Raw genomic sequence first — 12,569 nt, forward strand, 5'->3', positions numbered from 1 at the left:
CATAAACAAAGTTTATGGATAAGTAATATCCTTGGAAAAAATATTTGCCACTTGACAAAGGATTAATACCAAAATATGTTAAAAGTTGCTACAAATCATTAAGAAGGACAAACAACACAATTTTAAAAAGGACAATTCACAAAAGAAGTAAATAAACGTACAGAAAGGTTACAAACCTTACTAGCAATTACTAGATTGCTCCCCTCTCCAATGATCATATTGAGAGGTGGTGGAATGTGGGTAAATGAGCCCTCGCTTACCTTGTGGATGAGAGTGCAAATTGCTAAAGCCCATGTGGAGGAGACTATCAGAATGTAAAAACGTAAATGCTAGTATGTCTTTAACATCTCTTTAATGCATGTTGAGATTTTGAAATTTAAAAAGGGTGTATGTTCTTTGACTCTTCCAAGGGCTTTATTCTAAAAAATTGCACAGCTGAAAACATTTACAAGCAAGTTCTTTGAAGCATTAGTTTCTCTTGAAGGAAGTTGCCACTCATGTCTATTAATTGATGAATAGTTAAATAATGGACTGTAATACACTCAGTTAGTAAAAGATTGAGGTAAACCTATATATATGCTCATTGAAAGATTTCTTACTTATATTGCAAACTGAACAAAGTCATAGAAAATGCACATAGTGTGAGCCTATTTGCATGTTTTGTAAAAGTCTATGAATTTATAGGTGGACTATAAGATACCAGAATATTGCAGTACATAGCATTCTACAGGTGAATGAAGGAGGGACTTTAATAACAGCTTAGCCTAGTTTACGTATTCTTCATAATGAGAATGTATTACCTGTATTTTTTTAAGGTAGGACCCAAAACTATAGTATATGTATAGTTTATTTAGTTTTATTCCAATCTTGTAAAAATGTGCATAATATTTTATGTGCATTGGTATACATATGTATATATTTATATAAGAAAAACATAGCCTAGAATGAAACATATTGTTAACTGGGGTTCTCCTTTAAGGTCATAGGGATTAAAAAACATCTTCCCAGTTCCTTAAGTTTTGATAAAAGTAATACTCGTTCATTTAAATCACTTAATTGACCTCTCTAAGAGAGAGGTTGCATCTAACAAGGTCCTGTCCGTGTGGAGGGGTGGGTGGGTCGTGTGTCAGTTCTTTGTTGTTGTGACTGGAGCACATTCTCTTGGGTGAGTGTCCCGCTTCTTCCGTCCTGGCTCTTGAACGTTATTATCTGTGATGAAATCCTTGTTGGTTGTGTGTTGTTTAAAGTCTAGGGAGGAGGACAAGACAGTCTTGGTGGGTTTTTGTTTTGTTTGTTTGGACAATAATCTCTTAAGCCCTCTTCCTCTTTCAAACATTCCTACCTTCTTTGCCAGCATATCCACTTAAATTCTCAAACTATTTTCCAAAACCAAATAATCCAACAAGCAAACATTTCTTGGCACTTAGCAGAGAAATGAGGTTCAGGTTAAAGTGTTTGCTGACCTCTCTGTTTTCTTCTGTAGGGTAAGATACTTTTTTTTAAAAAACTTGCTGAATTATTGAAACACCTGAAATAAATTCTTTTACCTCTTCGTAACTAAGAATCTGTTCCCTGTTTAGCTATTCATTTATGATACATAATATAATTATAGTAAACTAAAATAAGTTATAGGACCAGATATTTTGATGCAGTTTTGAAAGGTTTTTTTTTCGTATCCTGCCTGTCCCATGGTCAGGAAACATGTTTGTCAACTATCACCTTAATATCAACCTTCATATTGTTTTCTTAGTAAATGCATTTACCATTACATCTTTGTAAATTGAACATTTTTAAAAAAATGACAGTTCTTCCATGGTGTCCCTGTTTTCATTTCTGTCTTCCTTTCTAATCTGCACCCACTCAGTCAACGTTGATTCTATGCCGACTGTGTACGAGGAAGGCGTTGGGCTAGAGATGCAGAGACGTGTGCAGAGGCCCTGCCTTTGAGAAGCTGGTCGAGAAATGAGAGTGTAGTAAAGGTGCCTGAGGTGACTCCTGAGTCTCTGTGGAGGTGGTCAGGCGGGACAGGATTCAGGGGACACTGTGTAAGAGTAGCATTCCTGGGTTACGTGGAATCAAGACTTTAATGGTTTTTTAATACTGCCGAACTGTTTCTTAAAAGAATGTATCAAGTTACAGAATCACCAGCAGTAAACGAAAGTAATTGATTTCCCATATCCTCACCAGAACTGAATTTCATCCTTAGAACAAAGCAAAACAAAACAAAAACTTGATATCCTAATAGACTTAAAATTAAGCCTTATTATTGTTTTATTTGGCATTTCTTTTTATTATTAGTGAAGTTGAACATTTTCCCATCTTTTTATTATTTTACTTACTCCAAATATTCACTTGGAGTCTTGACGTTGTTATAACTTGTTACTAATTTTTAAAAACAATTTATTGAGGTGAAATTCACACAACACAAAATTAACCACTTTAACGTGAACAATTTGGTGGCATATATACATTTGCATTGGTGTTCAACCATCACCTCTGTCTAGTTCCAAAACATTTCCATCACTCCAGTACCCGTTGAGCACTTTCTCCCCATTTGCCTCTCTCCCTAGCCCCTGGCAACCATTGAACTACTTTCCGTCTGCATGGATTTACCTATACTGGATATTTTATATACATGGAATTATAATATATGACCTTTGTTCTGGCTTCGTTCACTTAATATAATGTTTGGAGGTTCATCCACACTGTAGCATGTATAGGTACTTCATTCCTTTTTATGGCTGAATAATAATATACCACACGTTGTTTATCCATTCATCCATTGATGGAAGTCTGAGTTCTTTCCACCTTTAGACTATTGTGAATGGTGCTGCTGTGAACATGTGCATACATGTAATTGTTCGGGTACCTTTTTTCAGTTCTTTTAGTTATTTGCCTCGGAGTGGGATGGTGGGGTTATGCAGTAATTCTATGGTTAACTCTTTGAGGAACTTCCAAACTGTTTTCTATAGAGGCTGAATCATTTTACATTCCCATCAACAATGCGCAACATTCCCATTTCTCTGCATCTTCGTCAACACTTGTTGTTTCTGTTTTTTAAATTATAGCCACCCTAGTGAGTACCTCATTGTGGTTTTGATTTGCATTTCCCTCATGACTAATGATGTTGAATACTTGTTACTATGTATTTCATATATGAGAGAAAATGAGAGAAAAAGAAAACCTTTCTTTTTAAGAACTTATTTTAAAATTATTTAAATGTTCCTTGAGGGAAAAAAAGTTTACTTAAAATTAAATGAAGTTACTTAAAATTAAATGAAGTGGCCCAAATCTGAGAATTATTAAGCCATTAATTTTGTCTAAACATTTCATAGTTTTCATAGTAGAGGTATTTGGTTTTTTTTTTTTTTTTTTTTTCGCGGTACGCGGGCCTGTCACTGCTGTGGCCTCTCTCGTTGTAGAGCACAGGCTTCGGACGCGCAGGCTCAGCGGCCATGGCTCACGGGCCCAGGCGCTCCACGGCATGTGGGGTCTTCCCAGATCGGGGCACGAACCCGTGTCCCTGCATCAGCAGGCGGACTCTCAACCACTGCGCCACCAGGGAAGCCCCAGTAGAGATATTTCTGAAGCATAGGCTTTTGTCGCCAGGTTCCTATTTTAATAAATTTTTAAAATTAATTTATTTTTTGTTGCGTTGGGTCTGATGCGCGAGGGCTTCCTCTAGATGCGGCGAGCGGGGGCTACTCTTCGTTGCGGTGTGTAGGCTTCTCATTGCGGTGGCTTCTCGTTGTGGAGCACGGGCTCTAGGCACGCGGGCTTCAGTAGTTGTGGCACGTGGGCTCAGTAGTTGTGGCTCGTGGGCTCTAGAGCGCAGGCTCAGTAGTTGTGGCGCACGGACTTAGTCGCTCCGCGGCATGTGGGATCTTCCCGGCCCAGGGCTCGAACCTGTGTCCCCTGCACTGGCAGGCGGATTCTTAACCACTGCGCCACCAGGGAAGTCCCAGGTTCCTTTTTAAATTCAGTTTGTTTTCCTTTTCTCCATCACCTGGGTGTATTAGGCTGTAATTTGTGCCCTTTAACCAGCGGTTCTCAAAGTGTGGTCCAGGGACCAACAGCATGAGCATCACTGGGGAAGCTGTCAGAAATGCAAATCCTAGTAGGTCAGGCCCCACCCCCGATCTGCTGAGTCAGAAGCTCTGGGAGTGGGCCCGGTAATCTGTTTTAATAAGCTTTTCAGATGAGTGGGATGTGCTCTTAGGTCTGAGAACCACTGCTGTAACTCAACATTTCTGGGCCAGTGTTGTATTAAAGAGCCCTTGTGGGAGATGGCATCCACAATTTTGGCCTTGTTAGCACCAACTTCTCTTTTATTTTTTTAATTTAGTTTCTTTATTTCTTTCTTTATTTTTTGGCTGTGTCGGGTCTTGGTTGCGGCGCGCGAGCTTCTCTCTAGCTGTGGCGTGCAGGTTTTCTCTTTTCTAGCTGCGGCGCACAGGCTCCAGGGCCCGTGGCCTCTGTAGTTTTGCGGCACGGGCTCTCTCGTTGAGATGCGCGAGCTCAATAGCTGTGGCGCGCGGGCTTAGTTGCCCTGCAGCGTGTGGGATCTTAGTTTCCTGACCAGGCATGGAGCCCGAGTCCCCTGCATTGGAAGGCGATTCTTTACCACTGGACCACCAGGGAAGTCCCCCACCTTTTCTTTTTAACTAAAGGAGGCAGACAATATAAACAATTAAATGGAATCCTATTATAACCTCCTGTTTAAGAATTACATACTATATGTATAAATCATATAGTTTTACCTAGAAATTGCTATTCAGTCTACAGATCATGTGAAGAGAGTATTTTTTAAAAGCTGCTTTTGATCTTTGGTCAGATCCCTAAAGAATTTAAGAGTTGCGTGTCCTTGGTGTGTGTTTTTCCTCTCTCCTGTGATCGGGTCTTAGTTTTTACTTCTTTGGAGCCTCTTCTGCGAAGGTTTCTGGTACAAAGGCCCGCGATGACGTGGGCACCGCCATGTACGCGCTCAGGCAGCAGGAGCACTCTGTCCCTCATCTGCAGGGCCGTCTTAAAGCCCAGGCCCACTCCCACCTCCTCCCTCCAGAACTTTTTAAAGGGACTCCTTTCTTGCCATTTCTTCCAGAAATTGGTGGCTAGTTAATCCAAGTAGCATATCAATAGTTAAATCCGTGCCTGGAATGACAGTAGTGATGGCCACATCCTGCACAGGAATGGAAACTTCATGGCTGGAAACCACAAACTTTGACTAGAGAGAGAGGTGTGTGCGGTACAGTCACAGGCTTGTTTCATTACAAGTAAGTTGGGTTTGTTTTTTTTTTTTTTTTTGCGGTACGCGGGCCCCTAACTGCTGTGGCCTCCCCCACTGCGGAGCACAGGCTCCGGACGCGCAGGCTCAGCGGCCATGGCTCACGGGCCCAGCCGCTCCGCGGCACGTGGAATCCTCCCAGACCGGGGCACGAACCCGTGTCCCCTGCATCGGCAGGCGGACTCCCAACCACTGCGCCACCAGGGAAGCCCAAGTTGGGGTTTTTTTATTCCTGCACAGGGTATTCAAAGGGCGATAATAATTGTATCTACTTTGCGGAGGTTTATGGGGATTTAATTCACACATTTATAGACATGAAAGCATGTGTGGTACATGGGAATCACTCAGTGAATGTTTTATATTATTAGGATAATTATGTAAAAATTGACCTTTTTTACATAGAATATTGTTATTGACATTTTTACAAGTAATGTTTGGGTCCCCAAAGCAACAGCACAAGCCGTGTGCACTTTCGAAGGTGATTGCTCACAAATGTTGCCTTTCAGGAGTCTCTTCATGAAGGAATTAGAGAATTAGGTTAGGTGGCATAAGGGAGATTTTAGGTCCTCCAGATCTAAAATCCCTAGGTCAGATAGAGTGAACGGTTAGGAAGCAAATGTCAAAAGAGGAGCCGGGAGATCTGAGGGAAGGCGTTTTGAAGGGTAGGGGGTATTGAGTCCTGTATATCTGTAGGCTGAGGGAGAAGGCACTAGCTATGTGAGAGGAGATTAACCCTTGATAATAACAGATGGAGTGAAGTTGCAGAGCAGGGAGAAGCGGATGGGATTAAGGGCAGGAGATGGGCAGGCTTTTGAGTGGAGGAGAGATATGAGAAACGGAGAGGGGATGGGGCATCCGTGTTCCAGGCGAGCAGACTTGGGAAACAAGATGGTTGTGTTTAAATATTTGAAAGCCCATCACGTGGAGGAGAGATTAAACTGATGCTCTTTGGCACAGTGGGTATAAACTGTAGGAAGACCAGATCTAGAGCCCACGTAGAGGACACCTGTCTGAGCACAAGGAGGTCCAAGAGGACATGATGGACTCAGTCTAAAGAAATGAGCCCAGTTAGACGCCACTTACCAGCTAGCAACCCTGCATGAGCCGTTCAAACCCAGGGCAGCAGTCTCCTGAGCGCGTCCATTGCCCCAGGTCCAGGCCTGCCCATCTGGCAGTTCTCTCCTGTCTAATGTGACCCTTTGAGAAGAATTTAAGCTAATTTCCCCAAAGACCCAGAACTAACTGCGTTACCCTCCTCTGAAGAGGTTTGTATTCTTAAAAGCCGGTTTCTTCCTGCTGCCTCTGTTCACTCATCCCTGGCATTCCCCTCATTTTGTTCCTTTGCGTTGCTGGTTTCCCTGCCTAGGATAGTGATCAAAACAGATAAGAAGTTGTTTTTAGGGGACTAATCAGCAACATTATAAATTAAAATTCCCTCAGAACTATGGAGAGATTTCTGGTATTTTACCCTCCCTGTAAAATTCACATTGTGAATCTCATCTTGAATTCCTTCCCCGTTCTCTTGGAGCAATTCAGGCGGGTTTATGTGGGCCGATTCTGTAGCGATCAGAGACCTAGTCGACGATGCGAACTCTGCCTTGAGTTTCAGTTAAACGACAGCAGCAGCAGATGCTGTGAAGGAAAAATAACTCTTCAGACCTTTAACATTCAAGCTAAACTGTACATTTGGGAGGCTGGAACCGTGGCAAGAGTTTTATTAACCTGAAAATGGTTTTCTCTGTCAAGTGCCGTTTCGTTTAGTGCAATAAGCACAAACTCGGTCGCAGTTAGCGCAAAGTCATCGTTTCTGGATGTGTGCTTGCACACACAGCAGTATTCACCGTCGTGTAATTGGGAAGAGTAAATTCATCTGTGTGTGGCATCTCATGTCACAGGACAGGGATCCGTGGCCTGACAATAAATACTAAATGACAGGTTGTATAAAAGAATGATATAATGCCCACAAGGAGAGGAAATACCTTGCAAAGTTCAAATTTTGTATGTAAACTGTGGCAAAGTGCTGCAGTAAATTGCCATTTTCTTCACATTAGTCACGGTGCAAAGGAAGACTGTTTTCTAAGCAAAGAGTAATCTCTGGAATTTCGCATAAAGATGGTCCGTAATTTCAGGCCTTCTGCATGCTGTTGCTCCTTTGTGGGGAACCAACGAACTCCGTCCATTTTTTACTTCCTTAACATCAAGGTAAGACTGACTGTTTCAGAGGTTCCTTGTGCAAAACAAGAGGAAGGAATTTAGAAGCTAATCAACATTTCTGCTCACCGTATTTGTTCTAAGTCATGTTTGTTTCTAATTTTGGAATACATTTGTTATTTTTGTTTCATGTTACTTCTTAGTATATCATAGTAATATGTTTTCTTTATCAGGATAGCAGTATATTTGAGTGATTCATTTTGTTTGGTATCTGAGAATGTTATTTTATTTATGTTTTATAATTTGGATAAGAATTAAAAATTTGACATTTATAAATATGTATTTAATGGTTTTACTTATTGAGAGGGTGTGGAGAAAAGATCTGTATTTATCCAGATACAGAAAATACAGTATTAAACTGATTTTTGCAGTAACGCCGCAAGGAAGCTTTTACGTTAAAATTCCAGGAATGGAAACGTCTGAATTTTTTTTTTTTATTTTATTTTATGTTTTATACAGCCGGTTCTTATTAGTTATCTATTTTATACATATTAGTGTATACATGTCAATCCCAATCTCCCAATTCATCCCACCACCACCCCGCCACTTTCCCCGCCTTGGTGTCCATACGGGAAACGCCTGAATTTTTAACTGAGTTCACTTATAGGTGTAATTCTAGTGTTAGAACAGTGACAGTTAATAAAGTGCTTATTATCTGTTGACCAATAAATAGGAAAAGATGGGTTATTTCCAAGTGTAATCCAGTTACCATAACTTGTAATCATACTGCATGTTCTGAAACTTTTGTGACTTCTAATTCTAAAAGTAATAAGTATATTCATATCATACTCATGCTTAAACATGTTGCTTTGGTGCCAGGACAAAACTTGTGTAATGTCTCTCTTTTGTCATTTATACGTACCATTTCCATGTCTCCTTCTTCTTTATTTCTTTAGGGTTCATGTGCCTTTTAGACAGCAGAGATAGAGGAGTTTAAGGAAGGAGAATCGTCAAGCAGAATGATACGCAAGGGGCTTTGTCTAATCAGGTGGTCGAAGCTCAGTCTTACAGACAGAGTATGAAGACAAGGCCACTTTCCATGGTGTGGGGAGGGTTTTTAAAAATAAATTTATTTATTTATTTTTGGCTGCATTGGGTTTTCATTGCTGCGCGCGGGCTTTCTCTAGTTGCGGCGAGCGGGGGCTACTCTTCGTTGCGGTGCGCGGGCTTCACGTTGCGGTGGCTTCTCTTGTTGCAGAGCATGGGCTCTAGGTGCGCGCGTTTCAGTAGTTGTGGCTCATGGACTCTAGAGCGCAGGCTCAGTAGTTGTGGTGCACGGGCTTAGTTGCGGCATGTGGGATCTTCCCAGACCAGGGATGGAACCCATGTTCCCTGCATTGGCAGGCGGATTCTTTAACCACTGCACCACCAGGGAAGTCCCAGGGAGTTTTTGATGTACATAGTATCTAATTCCTTTGTCAAAAGAAAACTCAATTTTCCTGCCCAGTTTTTATGATATAAGGTGGGATTTGAGCATAATTCTAAGAGCCAGTTTTGGGACTCAGATTAAGTTCAAATCGACCCCAGGTTTGCAAAGCAAATATGGCAGATTGCCATATTTGGATGCATTGCTTAACATGTCAGATTCATTTCACTCATCTACTGCCTATGGAAGCTTTCCACTTATCAGGCATTACACCGTTTGGTTCTCATTCAAGCTTCATGATCTCCCCCAGTCCCTACCTTTTTAAAAAATAATAGATTGGAAAACAGGGGCTTTTCAGGTTAATAACCTGCCCCACGTTGTAAGATGGCAGAACAAGCATTTGAATCCAGGTCCCTTGGATCTCGAATTTCAAGTTCTTAACTTCTGAGCCAAATTCTCTAGAATTACCTGGAAAGCTTGATTAAACATACATTGCTGGGCCCTAGAGTTCCTGATCCTGTAGGCATATACTATACTAGAGGGCCCAAGGATTTGTTTCTAACCAGTTCCCAGATGTGGACGCTGCTGGTTGTGAGGACTAGACTTTGAGAAACACTGCTGTGCCTTGTGCTCCCAGACTTGGTTCCTCTGGAGGGTGAGAGAGAGAATCCACGTGTGATGCTTGGATTCACAGTCACTGACATTTATTGACTGCTGCTTGACCATGTCCCAGACACTTTTCTGAGTTAATCCCTTTTCATCCTCCCATTAATCTTAGCAGGTAGTTAAATTGCAGGGAGAAGATGGGGGGTGTGATCACCACTTAAAATGAAGAGAAGGAAACTGAGGTAGAGAGAGCTGCCCAGTCAGGAGGTCTCACGGTGAGTCAGTGTGGTGACTGAGGCAGCCGGTGTTCGTGAATGCCAGGATCCCTGCAGCCGTCCCCAGAAGCGGATTTCATGCTTAGGGAAGGTTGAGAGAGAAGGAGACACTTCTTTCTTTCATCCCTTGGTGTTTTACGTCCTTGGAGGAGGGCTGTTGGCAGGCCACACCTGGGAAGAAAGGGTTTCCCTCCTTTTCATGTTTTTCTCCCAGCGTTCTGAAGGGTACACGACACAGTTCATTATTCTGATGAAAGTGATGTGATTCTGGGAACGACCTGTATTTCAGTTGCGCTATGAAATCATTGATATTCACTAGCATGGATCACAGAGACTCCAGGTGATGTCATACATAGGAACTGTGCTGGTGGTGCCAGTGCATTAAATTAGCAGAGATGTCACCTGAGGTTGGCCACCCTACAGCAGGGCGGGCACCAGTCTGTGGTGCTGGCCTGCCTGCAGCTGCTTTAACAGCCAGGGAAAATCTCAGATGCGAAACTGAAGGAAGTGAGAGAGAAAATCAACCCATAATTAACTCTGAAACCTGTACTCTGCTTAGGTAACTAGTTTCCGATAAGTTTTAAGGCTTAAAGAGAAAGTTTAAGGCAGTTTCAAAAGGTGAGATCACATTGATAATAGAAATACTTTGTGTGTTTGATTCCATTAAATATTTTGTTGAGAGACTGTTAAGTACAGGTATAAAAATATAAGTATAAAAATAAGATCTATTGTCTCTCCTCTCAAGGAGAGGTCTTTGTGGACCTTGCAGGCGAGTTAATATATAGTAGAGCGTCCAAATCTGAAGTTAGTGTAGCCTGATGCTTACCTCGTCTTAGAGGTACTGGTATGATGATTCCCATGATGCTGGTACTCGAATGCTGGGACAAACTTTTCTTTTCACTGAGATGGCTATCTAGCTGCAGAGCTCAAGCTAGATTCCAGCCCTCCTGACCCCTCAGCTTGGCGTTCTCCCTGATTTAAGATGGCCTTATTTATTTATTGTACAGATTTGTCTCCCAGTCTGAAGCTGTGAACTTTCCAAAGGGTATTATGACTTACTGCTACTTTTTTGGATATTCATCTCTGCATTTCAGCCTTGTTTTTTTCTTTAAAGATTTCAGACACAGTAGTGCAAACTCTAGAAACAATCAAGAACAAAAAGGAAACGCAGCCTGGACACTTAGCACGTGGGTAGGGTGCTGGATTTAAACATACGCGGTTGGATGGAAAGAGTCACCTGTACCTTTATTCTGGTTTGTTACAGGCTGACGAAGCCCTTGTCGTTTGCTGACTGTGTTGGTGATGAGCTGCCGTGGGGATGGGAAGCCGGGTTTGACCCTCAGATTGGTGTCTACTACATCGATCACATAAACAGTAAGTTTTCCTCTTCGGTACGAGCAAGCCTATCGGAAAATCTAGAGTCATACAAAAGAGTAAACATTTTACAAAGTGAATTTCTTTATTTTAAACCCCCGCTTTCCAGTGACTAATATTTAACTGAAATGTCCATTTTGGAGGTTGGGGCATGTGTGTAGAGTTAGGCTGATGGAGCAGAGTGGGAGAAAGGGGTCTGGTCTGCCTGTCTGTCTGCCTGCCTGTTAGGGCCTGAGTTTTCTTCAGCGCACGTCTAGGGCCTGTGGAGACCATGAGCCATCTGTCTCTTCTTTCCATGGCCACTGGGCCTTCAAGGTGGGGTTCCCCCTTTCTTGTCCTTGCCATGGAAAGAGATGGGCACGGGAGCAGCCTGGTCTAATGGCACAGCGGCCTGTGTGCCGGTGGGGTCCAGGGAGGGCTTGACACTCACCAGCGACTCTGGAAGACGCAGCTGTAGCTGTGGCGAGAAGACCAGAACCTCGTCTTGTTTCTGTTTCCTGATTTCTTTGTGGTTGGAAGGGGAGCACCTCTCACCGTAATAGCGTTTAGATCTGTCACTTCCCTGTCATGGTAAGCCTAGGGCAGAGGACCACTGTGGCTGTAAACAACTTTTTAAAACACGTACTTGAAGTAGTATTTTTTGTATGTTTTTTTATATTGTGTATGTGTTTATATTTCTGTTTAGCTCTTTAGCCACCCCTATAAAAATTTTATTCAGATGGCCGAATGTAATACTCACTGATATTCATTTTGCTTATTTCACTTAAAAATAATTATTTTATTTTTATAGGTTCTTAGGAATACATAATGAATTTATACTCCATTATCTTAATATTATTAGGTCTATCGATACATTAAAATTTTATTTAATAAGTACTCATTAATATCTTTAGGAATAATGTCATTATAGAAAAGTGTTTTATTTGATGTTCATTTACGAGTGACGGCTTGCGGCTGCCCTTGTCTAGATATAGGATAAAGATTTTGAGAGGCACAAAAAGCCCATATTTATAGCAGTGATCTCTTAGAAATCTAAGAATGTGAAATATGTTCACATCACGTATCGAATTTGTGAAAATATCCTTGCACAGATTCCCTGTCAGTCTCTTTCTTTACCTGTGCAAATACTCCTTTCCCAGCATGACTGGGAAGGTTCCAGAAGTGACTGGGCTGCTCCGCTCTGAAGTCTGCAGAGGCCGAAGGCCGTGGGGCGGACGGCCAATCGGGTGAGAAGGCTGCATGTGTGCCTCCAAGTGACCTAGTGTGAGGCTTCAGTGAAAGTGAGTTGAGATGAAGGACTCACTTCCAGTAATTTACACTGAAACGGGGTGCTCTGCCTAGAAGACCACCAAGCACGGATAATAAAATGCTCACCCCACCCAGAGGCAGCCAGGGAGCCAGAGAAGCTGACTCTTGAGAAGCCCAGCGTGCTGAGTGTTGCTTATGCCTTGGG

The 12,569-nt window shown here is 42.2% G+C and overlaps 1 protein-coding gene across 1 annotated transcript in view; it reads left to right on the plus strand.

The window, feature by feature from the left end:
* The window catches only part of WWC2 (WW and C2 domain containing 2), a gene marked incomplete at its 5' end in the record, with an annotated part of 166,592 nt that overhangs the window by 75,309 nt on the left and 78,714 nt on the right, over positions 1–12,569 (plus strand). Inside the window, one exon of the mRNA XM_082680484.1 lies at positions 11,007–11,116. Within this exon, the coding sequence (XP_082536610.1) occupies positions 11,007–11,116 (110 nt within the window). The remainder of the gene's footprint in view (positions 1–11,006; positions 11,117–12,569) is intronic.

This window comes from Grampus griseus (assembly GCF_964374135.1).
Source record: "Grampus griseus genome assembly, chromosome: 21".
Taxonomy (NCBI): domain Eukaryota; kingdom Metazoa; phylum Chordata; class Mammalia; order Artiodactyla; family Delphinidae; genus Grampus; species Grampus griseus.